The sequence below is a fragment of the Cyrtonyx montezumae genome, unplaced genomic scaffold (genome assembly GCF_038088225.1).
Source record: "Cyrtonyx montezumae isolate F1298 unplaced genomic scaffold, pur_monq_1.0 scaffold_2, whole genome shotgun sequence".
Lineage (NCBI taxonomy): Eukaryota > Metazoa > Chordata > Aves > Galliformes > Odontophoridae > Cyrtonyx > Cyrtonyx montezumae.
The window spans coordinates 4,475,605-4,491,187 of NW_027071936.1; the positions used below are offsets into that span (position 1 = coordinate 4,475,605).

General features: G+C 46.6%; 1 protein-coding gene across 1 annotated transcript in view; it reads left to right on the plus strand.

The window, feature by feature from the left end:
* Nucleotides 1–13,494: 13,494 nt before the first annotated feature.
* Nucleotides 13,495–15,583, plus strand: part of DCHS2 (dachsous cadherin-related 2) — a 95,899-nt gene continuing 93,810 nt past the window's right edge. Inside the window, exon 1 of the mRNA XM_065736033.1 lies at nucleotides 13,495–15,333. Within this exon, the coding sequence (XP_065592105.1) occupies nucleotides 13,495–15,333 (1,839 nt within the window). The remainder of the gene's footprint in view (nucleotides 15,334–15,583) is intronic.

The window sequence follows — 15,583 nt, forward strand, 5'->3', positions numbered from 1 at the left end:
GGCTGTTGTGTGAGCCCAGCAAACAGGTTGCAGCTGACAACCTTCTCTGTGGACAATGTATAGCTCTTGAAAAGGATAAATGTGCAGGTGATGACTTTTTTATATACATCTACTGAGTGTGAGGATGACAAAGTCTTTTCAGACTAGGTTTTCTGGAAGACCCTTGCTTAACTCTAAGAGTAACTGAATTTATCCATAGAGTCCATCTACAGGAAACTTTCAGATTTTAGACCAATTGACTTTAGAATCACCCATCCTCTTTCAGTTATCCCAAGTATTTAGGACGTTCAGTTATGGGGAACTCTAAAACTGAGGTCTGAGGAAAAGCTCGTAAGTCATTCCAGCCTTTTTTTTTTCTTTTTTAATCTCCTTGTGATCTTACAAAGGGTTTAAATCATTTATACACGTGCATGTATGTAAACACCCTGAAAGTTTACTAATACTCCTGAAGGGGCAGATGTGTCACTGTGTTTACAGATAGTTACTGCTTGTTGCAGGACTATGTAACACTTACATAGTACAGCTGATCTTTGGTGTCACCATTGTTTTTCATCACATACTAAACTTTGTTCTTCAGATTGCTATGCTTGAGAATGGAATAGGAAAAGATAGGAATTATGGTGTTTTTAGGATTAGGAAAAATAGAAAAATTTTAACAGTATGGATTGAGAACAAGCATTCACTGTCATGAACAACCATAATAATTTCAGTTCACTTAAAATAACTTGGGAATTTAAAGAATTAAATTTAATTTTTTGTGATGTTTAGAAGTGATGTTTACTCCTTCCTACAGTAACATGTGCAGTCCCCCTTTAACTTGCTTCTCTTTGGATATCTGCCTGGCCTGCAGTTTTTTTGCTCATACAGCATTAGTTTTCTTGCATGGAGAAAAATACACTGGTTATTCTTCATTTAAAAAAGTGAATGCTAATAGAGTATATTTACAGGTTGTATCAGGCACCACTTATCTTGATTGCTAGGTACAGTTCTTTTTTTGCATTACATTGCATCTGTTTTCATCTTAATTTAATGGGGCAAAATGTAGATTATGGCCTATATGTGTTTTGTACCTGTTGCTAATGCTTTGTTCCAGAAAACCATGAAGCATTTTGGTGTTAAATGGAATTTTTATTCTTGTAGTTAATCTATAGGAAACCAGCATGGAGAGGAATAACTTGCAAAAGAGTATTTTTTGTTGTTGTTGTTGTCTGTTTTTAACAGAAATGTCTAATTTGATAACTTGGGAGAAGGAAAATTAGAGGTTTTGGCTCTGTTCTTGCACATCTTTTCTGTACTGGCATCATTTTTTCCACTGTAGGTCACATAAAAAAGAGAAGAAAATTCTTCTGCAGAACCTGTTTCTTCCTTGAAGGAATCCACTAGCACAGGAGCAGTGGTTACAACAACATTCTCTGTAGCACTGTTGGTAAAGATGTGGTTTGCAAATGAAAGGCTGTGTCACCATTGTTTGGAACTGCACTTTTCCCTTTTGGCTTTGTAATATGCTGTCCCAGTTCTCAGAGTGACTTTTTTTCCCTCAGTGTATTCTTTACCATTTGATTTGCACATTTGTTTCCTTCCCAGCTGTTTTTTTCTTCCAGTAATGTGAATAATGCCATATATACATCTGTAAATATGATCTGAGACATCAAGATTCATTTAAAAAAAAATAAATCAAAGTTCATGTAAGTGCTTCTGTGGTGCAAAGTTTGCCAAGATGGTGAGCTGATGCAGAGATCTGATGGTGTAGGACACACACTGAGATTAGACTTGTCCACATAGTCATAAGGTAAAACAAAAGGAGATACTTGGAATATATTTTCATGCTTCTGGTAAGTGCCACACTGCAATGTCAGGTAAAGTAATTTTGGATTGGAGCCTCATCTCGAAAAATGGTCATGTCTCATGAAATTTGATATCTCCTGTATATGATCAAATCATAACCGTTTCTACCACAAACCTTCTTTTGTTTTATATTGTACATAATTGCAGAAAAGTAAGAAAATGAGTTTTTTTGATGTAACAATTTTCAAAAATGTGTAAGCAGTAGAAGTGATAAATTCTTAGATGACTCTTTGCTGTATAACAAGGCATATAATGTAAGCTCAGCAGCTAGAGTGCTGTCATTTGCTGACAGCCTGAAGGTTGTGCAGAACGTGCAGAATTTGGCAGCCTAGGCTTACAGAAGTAAATCTTTAATATCCATTTTGTTGGTCCTGTTAGATAGGGATTGAAGTCTCTGCCTGATATAAATGACAGCAATTTAGCCATCAATAAAACCTTCAGTACAGTATGATTTTTGTGTCATTCTTTCCCACTTGTGCTAGTAATTCCTGTCAGTCAAAGGAGTCAGCCTTACAAAAGATAATACTATGTTAGCAGGATTTGAAACTAGCATAAAGATGACTTTCTATGGAAAATATTCCTTAAACAGAATATACAGTTAGTGAATTGCTTCATTCATTTGAAAGCAAACAGGTCTTTAATTGCAGTGAGCTTGAATGCTGTATGAGAAGCTGGCTCCTTTCTAAAGATGATCCTTCTCAGAATTGTGCTGTACAGGGGAGACTGAATTTCTCGTTGATATTTTCAATAAGCTTTCATAAATGAACTCTGCAGGACTATTACAGTGAAATTGCCTTTCCTACCTGCATCTTTCATATGCTTAGGAAAGGAAATAAAGCTGAGCAGCAGTCATTCAGTATGGTACCTTTGTCTGCTGGATGTCAGAAATCTGAATCAAATCTGTCAGAAATCTGGAAATCAAATGCTGTGACTTTTCTGGAGAAGTGACACCTAGGCCAACCAAGAGGCTTTGCTCTTCAGAATATCTCCTAGCAATGGCTGTATAGCAGCACTCATATTTTCATAGATAGATACAAAGAACTCTGGGCTTTGCTCTAGAGGGTAACTTTGGAGTTTCTAGATGCAGACTTTTTTTTTTTTTTTCTGCATTGTGAACAGCTTTTTACATCAGCCTTACTTTATCTTTTCCAGTTGAATGTAAGTTGGAATGTAAGGGATGCCTCATGATACCAGGTCAATTTCTCACTGCCAGTCAGGTGGTGGAGCCAAGGAGTGATGTGAGCTCATAGCTGCAGAGCTATGTGCTACTGGGATGCACTGCTGCTGGGAGACTATTGTGTGACAAAGAGTGGAGCGAGTGTAATCATAAACTGCTGTGCCCCATCCAATAGCATCTTTTTTCTAGTAGAAGATACCGTAAATGTTAACTGACTTAACTATTTCCAAGTAAATCCCCTTGACAAAAGCAAGCTTCCTGCACTGACAACTAGAGATTTGCTCTCAATAAAGTAGTAATATAGAGTATGAATAGAAAAATTCCATACAAAAATTTGAACAAGGCTGCCAGATGAGTCAAATTTCACGTCCTGCAAATACATTAATTCTTTCCTGCTCATTCCATTTCTTCCCATGTGACATGGTAATGAGCATGTTTCTTTCTAAAAAAGGCTTGGCAAAGCAAATCTACTGGAATCAATCCATTCTGCTAATGAATTTTTTCTATTTTGGAACTGAAAATTCCATTGAATTGAGTTTTATTATTCCATGCTGCTATAAATCAGTGTATAACAGGATATACAAATACAACCAGTGAATAAACACACCGTGATAGCTGAATGAAATTATAGATAGGTTTGCTGCTAATTACAACAGATGAGTAGGGTATTGATCATAGTAAATAAGCCCACTTTGTTAGTTTGGGGTGGGATTGTAAAAGGCATTTAAATGTTATATTAATGGAGATGAGAGCTGCGGTCCTGGTGTTGCCCACTTTCATAGTGCTGTTGGTACATGCAGTTGCCAGTCAGTGATGCAGCTTTTCTCCCAGTGCTAACAGGGGATGACCATGTTTAACATGCACGGTAATTAGCATTAACGGCATGGTGTGTTTCAGACTTTCACCCAATGAGGAAAGCATCCATATGCTTTCCAGTAATGCAGCCTTGTGCTCTATGGCGGTGTGAGTGTTCTCAATTTCTCCTTGATTTTTTTAGGCAACTATTAACTCCAATGGGATGAACATTGCTAAGAAATTGGAAGCTATCTCTGGCCTGTATCTCCAGCTTGATTCGTTATGACCTGGTAATTCCTTTCTTTCCTCCCTTTTTCATCCTTGTACAATTGTTTGAGTTGGAAGAGACCCTTGAAGGCCATCCAAACCAACTCCTCTGCAATGAGCAGGGACATCTACAGCAGATCAGGTTGCTCAGAGCCCCAGCCAGCCTGACTTTGAATATCTCCAAGGACGAAGCATCCATCACCTCTCAGGGCAACCTTTCCCAGTTCCTCACCATGCTTATTGTGAAAAACTTTTCCACCATGCTTGTCCTGCTCTTCTCCCTTCTGAAACCTGCAGTGCCCTCAGCTGTTCTGGAAAGAGTCACATTATCAAGCAGCACTGTGACATGTGGGTCGTCTACCTTGCTGCAATACAGTGGCTCAGCCATGGGGTGGTGGTGTTTTGTGGTGGGAAATTGCTCTCAGAGGCTGTCCTCTGTGTGATGGAGAGGTCTCTAGTTTTTCATACACTACTTTCAGTTATTCTTAATTTCTTAAAGCCCATAAATATTTGCTATGAATACTATAGTAAAAAGATCTGGTGTTGCAGGTAACAGGTTATAAAATTGGACATCCCTACCTCAGGCTGATGCTGTTCTCACACTGCCTTGGTTATAAGCCGTGTCAGCACACACATTTTTTAATGCAGTGTGTTCCTCTGGTGTTGACAGTGCCTAAATCATACGTGGTAGAATTTAGGAATGCTCCAGCATGGACAGTGCATTTAGCCAAGAATAGGAAACCTCATCTTCTTTCATATACTTTTTTCATGTTTTTTTAATGATTCTCATTGAAAGGTTTTCCTGCACATTCTCGCGTGCAGTTCATTTAAAGTCACTTTTCTCCCTCAATAGATGGGGAACAAAACTGGCAATAAGCAAGACAAGATAAAGGCAATGTCCCTGAGACCTCACCTGGAAAAAGATTGAAAAGAATTAATTATCTGGCTTGTTGGAGCCATACATTTGTTTCTCATTAGTTGCTTTAGTTAATGTGTTGAGCTTCTTTTGCATTATTCTTAAATATGCATTTTAAATGAAAAAAATATATATATATATTCCTTCAACAGTCTGATGTAAAGAGCTAATTTGCTCTTCTTTCTTCATGCTCTTTTTTTTTCCTTCCCATTTTGCTCTTTTTTCTTTGCTTCCTTCCTCTCCTGTGAGCCAGTATTGCTCACCCCACATTTAACATGTTTGCATACACTTTTTGCTGCACATAGGAACTGCAAGGAAGCGGTGGTCTTCTGCCATTGTAAGCACAACTCTGCCACGTGTCCTCTTGGAGAGTGCTGAACTGGAGGAACCTGGAGGACAGGAGTGAGAAGAGCAAGGAGAGAATAAGACAGAATCATTAAGGTTGGAAAGACCAGTAAGATCACCCAATCCGACCACTGTGGCTAGAAACAGTATTATCTTTCTGGGTTTGTTCTGTTGTTGTTTTAAATAGCCCTCTCAGCTGGTTTCCTCACACTCTTTTCATTTGTTTTTAAAAAAAAACAGAGTACAGAAGAGAGTGAGTATTGAGAGCTAACTCTGAAAGTAGGATTTTTCACGTGTTCTTTGAGTACTATAAACGTGCTACAGAAGTGAGACCATAGATCAAGCATTCCAAACATCATGCTATAAAGCTTCCTCTATCGAGACCTTTCATTTTCTATTTCTTCTCTTTTGCAAAGATTGAAGCCAACGGATAAGCCTTGCCTCATAGCCCACCGGTCAATAAATCCAGTCTGACATAACACCTGCAGGGAAATTAAACAGTTACCTTGTCTTCATGGCTGCACATTCTAGAATTTTTTTTTTTTTTTTTTTTTGCCATTATTTTTGGTCATAAGCCCTTTGCAGGAAACACTGAATGGCTGTGCCTTGAAGCTGCTCTAGTAACAGTAATAGCAGGGCAGAGTTGATCTCTACCATACTGAGTGGTCTCATTTTTCAAAGTATATTCAGTTACAATCAGTTAATTATAGTTTAGGCGAGGCTGACGGAATAGGGCAAGCTGGGATTGCTGGGATGGGATGTTTTCATGCCTTTTAAAATGCTCTAACACTCACATCCTGCTGTTTTCTTTCACATTCTTCCCCAGCTCAGAAAATGACAAACTGAGATTAATTATTTGTTCAGCCTGAACACCTGCTTGAACCACTTTCTTGTTTTCTGCCTTCACCTTTTCTCTCAAAATAGTTTAATAAATATCAGTCCATAGACTGAGGAATAGTCCAAGTACTTTCTTACTGACAGACATCAAATGGCACAAAACAATCCTGTGAACTGAGGGGTGCAAAAACTCCCTACATCAACCAGCTGCTTTGGATCTACATTTACCATTGTACTTGTTGAGAGGAATTTCAATATGTTTCCCTTTCCTTAACACTCTATTTTACAGTTTATTCCTTGTCCTACAATTTAGTGTGTTTAAAATTGGACACGGAGGCTCATATGGGTGGAAAAGCAAAGGAGAGGTTCCAAACTATGCTGTTACACGTTATTAACGGGAGGACTAGAAGCCAGCGAGCTCACTTGATTATGCCAAACCCTGATCATGCAGTACAAACCCTGACAATTTGGTACCGTTCTCTGAAGAAGCTAAAACCTGTCTGTTTTCAGGTGGGGAGAGAAGACAGGGTTTCTTTTGGTAAGAAAATTACACTCTTCAGCTGTTGAGCAAATACAAAGCATCTGCCTAATAGGCACTCTGAACATCCTAAGAAATGTAGGTGACGAAAAAGGTTTGTTTTGGAACTGAAGGGATAAAATCCTGTCCCATTACTGTAAATGGGAGATCTGCCACTGACTCCAGTCAGGCCAGCATTTCACCCAATATCTTTTATGTATGTTTTTATATGTTATGATATTTTGTGAATGAACAAAAACAATTCATGTGGAGGGTATATAAAGGTTTTTCTTCTCTACTTTAGAGGGACCAATCTTTGTTGCTTATATTGGAGTTCACGGAACAGATACAGGTTGGAAAGCCGTTACCACATTAACACTACATACTTTATTTTCTATTACTCTTGTTTAATCCATCAGCAGGAGCATTGTTCAGAGGTTAATTGAGAAAAGAGCACAGATGGGAAGAAAATGCCTGAAGCTGAGTCTTAAATGGAGCTGAGGTGATGCTGCCTGAAAGGAGGTTGAGGAGAAAACAAAGAGAATGTCTTGCCATTTCTACTTAAAATTGTTCCAAGTCTACATTCCAAAGACACTGTTGGATTTCCAGTCCCATTCTGGCTGCATTTCTGAATGCTCAGGGCAGCATTAGTATCCAGGACAACTTTCTGGGGTAGAGGTGGCGTAGGGGGGACCTGTCTGTTTTCTGTCTGGAAGATTCTGATGAATCCTTCTGGAGACAGATCTTATTTTTCCATCCAGATTGTCTTTTGCCCTGCAGAAAGTTCGTTCAACATCTTCCCTACAAAGATGAACCTTCCACCTGATGGGAAAGCAGTCCTTGTGGAGATTGTGGGCTGGTTTATCCCCGATAGCATGCTGTGCCTTGTGCCCTACAGTCTGCTTTGGCTACCTTGTGTCTTGAATTGAGCATGTTGTTTTTGGTCGAGTGGTTCTAGAAAGCTGAGCGAGCTTGTTCTGTCCTGGCCCAGACAACAGTCAGTGCTGACCCTTGGCCTGAAGGGCTGCTAATATGAGAGGAGAAGGGGCAGCTGGAAAGACATCTTGTGTTCCAGAACTTTGATGTGGAAACTCACCTTCTCCTCTTGGTCAGAATGCTGTGAGGGGGATGAATAAGTGGCTTGGAGCTTAAGCAAAGGAGAGGGTGAAACTAGTGTCCTCCTGTTTTCTGTTGCAAGACATGGTTAGCGGATAATTGAGGGGATTCTCTGTTAGCATAGCTATGCTCAGTTTAAATATTCAGTGGAATAAAATGTGGCCACGCAGAGAAAATAAACCCATAGCTAATGTAAAGATTATATAAACTAGAATATGAGAAGATATTACACCCTGTCCCTGGAGATGCTCAAGGCCAGCTTGGATGGGGCGCTGGATAGCCTGGTCTAGGGCCCAATATAGTGGGTGTCAATCCAGCCCAATGCAGAGGTATGAGAACTGAATGATCGTCAAGGTCCCTTCCAACCCATTCTATGATTATAAGAAACTGACAGGGAAAGTGCTGGCAAACACTGCCAACTGCAGAGTGCAGAACTTCCTAGCCTTGGCTAAAAAAAGCTGCTGCTGTCCAGCTCAGGGTTGGAAGCAATATGGCTGTTTGAGTGGTTTGTGTGCAAGTAAGCAAGTTTGGTTATTCAGAGCATACCTGTGCCTTCCATACCTGTGGTATGACCAGCTCCCATTAAGAGTTATTTACTTCAAAGTGATTGAGATCTGTCTATATTTCCAAGTCCATAAACAATTATGACTGCCTGGCTGTTATTCATTGGAAGGATGTATTTTATATTAATGGGAAAATTAAATTGTTCATCACAGGAGACTCACGTATGTTTAGTAGTCAAACAATGTGCAATTCTTAGAGGGCCAAATTTTTCGTTTCCCCAGTATGCTCTTGAATCCTAGTTTCCAACTGATGCTTCTGCTGTAGCTTTGAATCTAACAAATGCATTCTAGCATGAATCTAAGCAAATTCTAGCAATGAATCTAAGCAATAATGGCAACAGTAATTGTTGCAGTAAATAAAGCATTCCAGATAAGCACTGTGCTCGGGAAAAAAAGTCCATGGGGATACTTCAGCTCCTTTGCCACAGGTTACTATGATCTGTCCTTGCAATATGATTTTTTTCTGAAAAAATATTGGCATACACTCATTCTCTTCTATTGTCTTGTAACAAATTATCATGGTTTGGCTGATGCTCTGGTTTAAGTCCGCTCTGAAGCAGAAGGAAGGGAAGTAGCCTAAAACAGTGATCAGAAGAGAGTTTTGAAGGTCATGAATTGTTTTCTCTTTCTGTCAGTTCAGGGCACCTTTGAAGTCAGAGGAAATCCCAACTTCAGGGGTTGATTTCAGGGGTTCTGATTGAGAGGTCTGTCTGGGCTGGGGAACACAGCATGCACACTGCTCTCCACTCCCAACAGGACTGCTGCAAAGCCCAACTTGTCCACATCTCAAAGAGCATTAGGACTTGCAAACGAAGGGCTCTTCTCAAATATGCAGTGTTATTTCTGTGTAAATTTGTTCATTTTACCATTACACTCTCTACCAACAGTCTGTTTAGTGCAATGGAGCCATGACAGCCCGTGTCAACAACTGAAAGCAGTTCTTCTGTGAGAAAGAGAGAAGAGGAAAGGAGAAAATATAGACCTGAACTCTTTCCTTTACACAGAATGCATTAATCAAAGAATTTTTTTGTGTATGAAAATAAAATCTGTGTCTGTTATTTAAAAGCCCTTCTCATAAAAGAAATGCATGTTAAATTAAAACCACTGTTATTTTTCTCTTTCCTTCATAATATGGACCCCTCCTGGTTCTTGATGAAGAGTGAGGTGAAATATTGCACAACTGAACTGCAGAGAAAATACAGATTGTTCCAACTGCGTGTGCCAGAATGAGTGCTCAGAGAGAGATCACTGTGTCATGAGCTCATGCTGGCAATATGTTTTTTTTCTATGGGTGTAAACTGAGATTTGAGCCTGAGACAGACCCTATAGCAAGCCTCACAGGGGCACTTGCATGTGTGTGTTGTTTTCTTTAGCATCAGTGAGGAGGCTGCAAGCTGTTCCCAGTCCTAGAAATGCACCACCAATGCAATGGTAGAGATACTTGGACCCACCATTTCCTCAGGACACCCTGAGCATGGCCCAGGGTCAGGGGAGCACTGGATTTTTCAGCATCCTGAATTTCTCATCCAGTGAGTATTGTGCTGCACGTACACGTTTTACAGTTCCTCTTAAGAGTCTCCTATCTGTGTCACTGAAAAAGCATATAAACAATTCTTCTCACTGTGCTAAGAAAGGACAGTAGCTCATTATTACAAAAAAAAAAAAGAAAAAAAAAATTGTTTAGAAATAGGTTTGCTCATCTAATTCCCAAAGCATTGCCCCAGTTGTAGGGTATGACTGAGGCACAGTACCCTGGCACTAGGAAGGGACATCCCCCGTGGCACAGCCTCTTCAGGGGAACACGTTCAGGAATCCAGTTTCATTTGCCCAGAATTGCCATCCAGCACTGTTCAGCAAAGTGATGTTCTGTGTTATTTTGAAAGCAGCAGCTGTGGAGCCTTTGACACTGGAATTCAGAACTGAAGCAGACAAATCAGGCAGGAACAAATGGTGAGGTGGGCACACAGACAGCTCTTGCCCAAAGTAGCTCTTTCAGTTCAGTCTTGGCCTATCTTCTTGCTACTCTAACCACATGCTAGGGCATGTATGGATATGGTTTTACAAGTTTTGCTTTGCTTTTGCAGATGCCTAGCAGTCTTCCTTTTCCTTCTAAACACACTGCCAAAGTGTACTGCTTAAGGGACAGTGAAGCTTCTCTGTCCTGTCCTTGTTAATTTTGAAATGCAAGTGCTGGTCCCTGTACCCACTGTGGAATGATATATGCTTTATAACCCATAAACATTTATAGGTAATGCAGTCAGCAGATGAATAACTCAGGAGTTAGTTGAGCTTGTCCATCCCTTCACCTGCCCCTAGGCCTGCCATCTCTGGGCTGGCACCCTCGCCAGCTGAAAGCAGGGTTAGCATTGCCTCAGGGTTCCCTGTCCATTGTCTGATGTAAACGGACCCTACAGATATATAATTTAACATTTGCAAGCACTCCCCAGTATGGGATGGTGACAAAAAAAAACTTTTCAGCCTCATAAAGGTTCTGTAAAGATGAACGCTGTAAAAAAGGAAGACAACTTTGTGTAAGCTGCTGAAAGCACCACAAAAAAAAAGATTTTCCCCTACAGACATGAAATGGCCAATGAAGCTGCAAGAAAACTGCTTTTAGATGCTGCTGTATGCCTTACAATAAAACAGACAATTAACTTATGTCACCAGCGTTTGGTCATGGCTTACTTTCAAGCAAACATTATACATGAATTAGGATTTGTATGACTGTGTTTTCACACCCAGTAAAAATGGGTGCCCGTCCAAACCTGTGAGGTACCCCACCAGCCCTGCTCACCAGCAGTTCACTCCCAGCTGCCAGCAAAAACAAACCTGCTGCAGGAAGTTATGCTAACATCCACTGCTTCCCGGCCCTGGGAAATGGGATCTGCACAGCTCTGAAAGCCATAAAGGAACATTCAAACCACGTTACTCAGTAGTTCCTGCCTGAAGCCCTGTAAGTTGTGGTTGAAAATGAACCTCTCTGTTAGACATCTAATCTTGATGGAAAGTTCTAAGTGCCAGAAAATGCATCCTGCTCACGGTATCCTGTCACTCATCCCTATAGCTTATATGGTATTTGTGGGCTGAACTCTGCTGCCTTTGTAATTGCTGGCTTTGGGAATGATTACTGCCTGGCCCCACAGGGTGAAGTCTGCTTCTTCTCAAGAGGAACTTCTAATCTGCACCTGTGTCAGAATAACAGCAAAGGAAAGCAGCTTTGGCTCTGTTTTAAAGATTACTTTATGAGGTGTTGTGATCTGTATCGCAAACCACATGAGGAAGTTGAGCAATCAAAAATAGGGGTTTTAGATAACTCTACTTGCTAAAATAATATCTGTCTAAGCTTATAAACTAAATACATACATACAGCTCTCTATATGAATGAACAGAATGCCAAAATCTGAATGAACACCTGTCACAGAATCATAGAACGGCTTGGGTTTGAAGGGACCACAAGGGCCATCTAGTTTCAACGCCACAGGGCCACCAACCTCCTGATCTGGCACTAGACCAGGTTGCCCGGGGCCCCATCCAACCTGGCCTTGAATACCTCCAGAGATGGGGCATCCATAGCTTCTCTGGGATATCAATCCAGGTAATCTTACTTGGATGGTTAAATCTGAGGGCAGTAGCAACACCTGCTCCACAGCGGGGGGCACATCTACTGCTACTTCTGCTACCTGTAGCCCCACAGCTCTCAAAGTGGAATGAAAGCCCTTCCTACCTCAGAAAGCACCATCACATGTGTTATTCCCAATCAGGTTCTGGCCACAAAATGACTGCTAATTAGTGAGCGCTCAAGCATGTCCTGCAACAAAATGAGTTCTGCAAAACACTTTGTGACCAGGAGTGAAAGGATGGCTCCCAGAAAAACCATCATTTGTGGCTGCATTTCACTGTGTTTATAAGAAAGCCAGACCCACACATAGCTTTCTGTCACTATAGAAGTCACCAGTAAATATGTAGCACAGCCGACACTCCTTCAAAGAGGTGTTGCTGAAATCAGTATGAGTCTGCCTGGGGAACCTCAAATAATGAAACACCTAGCGATGTGCAGAGCTGATCCTTTCTCCATGTGCTGCATTACTCCAGGCTGAACTTCTGCAGAGAGCCCCACTGGTGGAGCAGCAGGCACATATCCCTTCTGAGATCTGGCTGTCCTGCAGATATCCCTGCAGGTGCTCAAGGGCAGACTGGGTGGGGTCCCAGGCAACCTGAGCTGTTCCTAAACACAGAGCTTTGCTCCTGTGGCAGTGCCTGAGTTCTGTAACAGCAGGTTTAGTAAGTGTGCCACATTGAGCATGATTCGCGTGTTTTCCTAGTGACTGCACAGGCTGCATGGGACATGGCTGTTTTTCCAAACTTGCTGTGAGTGAATGAAATTCAGGTATTTTCATCATGAACAGATGTGATTTGGGGAGGATCCATGTGTTTTCTCAATGAATATGCATGGAACTGGCAAGGGCCGCAGTGTCTCCTAGCTACTATGCTTGTAATTATTGCAGTATATAAATATACAGAGGCTTTCTCGGAATGCTGTGCTGTGCGTAGGAAGACCTGACACAGCAGAGGTTTGTCCCAGTCTCGGTTCTGCAGGAGAAAGAACCAGGACACAGCAGTATGGGGAGCGATGGCTGTCACATACTGCGCTGAGCAATCAGGGCAGAATGGATGCCTAGTGCCCAGCACTTGTATGATGCCATGTATTCTCGGTGTCGTTGGAAACACACTAATTCATCCGTACAACAGATATGGGAGTCAGGAGTAGTGAAAAAGGGAGGAATTTCTGCTCTCACTGAAGCCGACTGAAGTCTCCGCTTCGAGCTCCTTTCTAATGCACACTTCCCTGCCACACTTAGCGCGCGAGGCTACGACGTGAGCGCGGCGTAGGCAACGGGCAGGGCAACATTAAGCCGAGAAAGCCTCGGGCATCTCCGTCCCGTTCACGCCCTCTCCCGACAACCTCACACCCGCGAGGGCCGCCTCCGGCTCCGGGTGGGCTGTGCCGCGGGGGCCACGGCCCCGACGGGGCGGGGGCTGCGGGGCTGCCGCCTGCCCTGCCCGCCTCTCGCAGCCGCTCGGCGCTCCCGGCTCAGGGCTCTCAGGCGCTGGAAGCATGGCGCGGAGACGTGCCGGCAGGTGCCCGGACGGGCTCCGGGTCGCGCCGTCGGGGCTGCCGCCGCCGCCGCTGCTGCTGCTGCTGCTGCTGCTGCCGCCGCTGTGGCTGCGCGGGGCGGCGGCGGCGGGCGCGGGGCCGGTGTACAACCTGACGCTGGCGGTGGCCGAGGGGCTGCCGGCGGGGACGCTGGTGGGCGAGCTCCGCGCGGGGCTGCCGGCGGGCGCGGAGCCTCCGGGCGGCTTCCTGCTGTCGGAAGGCAGCGGCGAGTCGGCGCTGCTGGCCGACTTTCAAGTGCGGCCGGACACCGGCGAGATCCGCACGGCGCGGCGCCTGGACAGGGAGCGCCGGGCGCGCTACAGCTTCGCGGCGGCCACGCTGCGGGGCGACGTGGTGCGGGTGGAGATCGCGGTGGCCGACGCCAACGACCACCCGCCGCGCTTCCCGCGGGGCCGCCTGCGACTCGACGTGTCGGAGCTCAGCCCGCCCGGCAGCGCCTTCCGCCTGCCGCCCGCCAAAGACCCCGACGCCGGGCGCTTCGGCACGCAGGGCTACGCGCTGCTGGAGGCGGGCGGCGCGCCGGGAGAGCCCCCTCTCTTCGCGTTGCGCTGCGGACGCACGGCGGCGGGCTCCGCGCCCGGCCCGGTGGACCTGGTGCTGCTGCGGCGACTGGACCGCGAGCGGGCGGCCGAGCACCGCCTGCTGCTGGAGGCGCGGGACGGCGGCAGCCCGCCACGCCGCGGCCGCCTGCGAGTGGCCGTGCGGGTGCTGGACGAGAACGATAACGCGCCCGCCTTCGGCCGCGCCGAGTATCGCGCGCGGATTCCCGAGGACGCGGCGCCGGGCACCGCCGTGTGCCGCCTACGTGCCACCGACCCCGACCTGGGCGCCAACGGCCGCGTGCGCTACAGCATCAACCGGCGGCAGAGCGATCCTGGCGGCTTCTTCGCGGTGGAGGAGCGCAGCGGAGTGCTGCGGCTGCGGCGGCCGCTGGACCGCGAGGCGCGGGCGCTGCACCGCGTGGTGGTGGAGGCGCGAGATGGCGGCGCGCAGCCCGAGGTGTCGGCCGCGCTGGTGTCCGTGGCCGTGCTGGACGTGAACGACAACGCGCCCGCCGTCCGCCTCCTCTTCCTGACCGAGAGCGGCGGCCCGCGCATCTCCGAGGAGGCGCGGCCCGGCGCCTACGTGGCCCGCGTGTCCGTGTCGGACGCCGACGAGGCGGGCGGCGGGGCAGGCGTAGCGCTGGCTCTGCGCGGCGGGGAGGGCGCCTTCTCGCTGCGCCCGGCGGCCGCCGGCGTCTTCTTCCTATGCGTGGCGGCGCCGCTGGACCGGGAGCGCCGCGAGCTGTACGCGCTGCGCTTGGTGGCCCGCGACGGCGGCACCCCGCCGCTCTCGGCCGAGCGGGCGCTGCTGCTGCGCGTCGCCGACGTGAACGACGAGGCGCCCGTCTTCGCGCGGACCCGCTACCGCGCCACCGTCTCGGAGGCGGCCGTTCCCGGCACGACCGTGCTGCGCGTCAGCGCTTCGGACGGCGACGAGCCGGGCTCGCCCAACGCCGAGGTGCGCTACGCGCTGCAGGGAGAGCCCGGCGCGCTGGCGTTGCTGCACGTCGACGCGCGGAGCGGCGCCGTCAGTACGCGCGGGCGCCTGGACCGCGAGCGGCTCGCCGCGCTGGAGCTGCGCGTGGTGGCACGGGACGGCGGCCGTCCGCAGCGCTCCTCCTGGTGCCGTCTCAGCGTCCGCGTGCAGGATGCCAACGACAACGAGCCCCGCTTCCAGCGCCGCGTCTACCGCGGCCGTCTGCCCGAGCACGCCGCACCCGGCCGCTGCCCGCTGCAGGTGAGCCCGCGGCGGGGGGGGGGAGGGGCGCGGGGATGGCCCCTGAGCGGGGCTCGGCGCGCGGCTCCGGCGGCCGTCGAGCCCTGAACGGTTGCGCCGGGTTTGACGGCCCGGCGCTTCCCGCGGCCCCGCGTCGCGGTCCGTGGTGCTGAAAGCCGGCGACCTTGGCTCCCTCGGTGGTGGTTTTCGGCCCAACCCCCCCTCTTGCCCTGGGAATACAGCCTCGTGGGGCGCGTTTACGAGGTGCCAC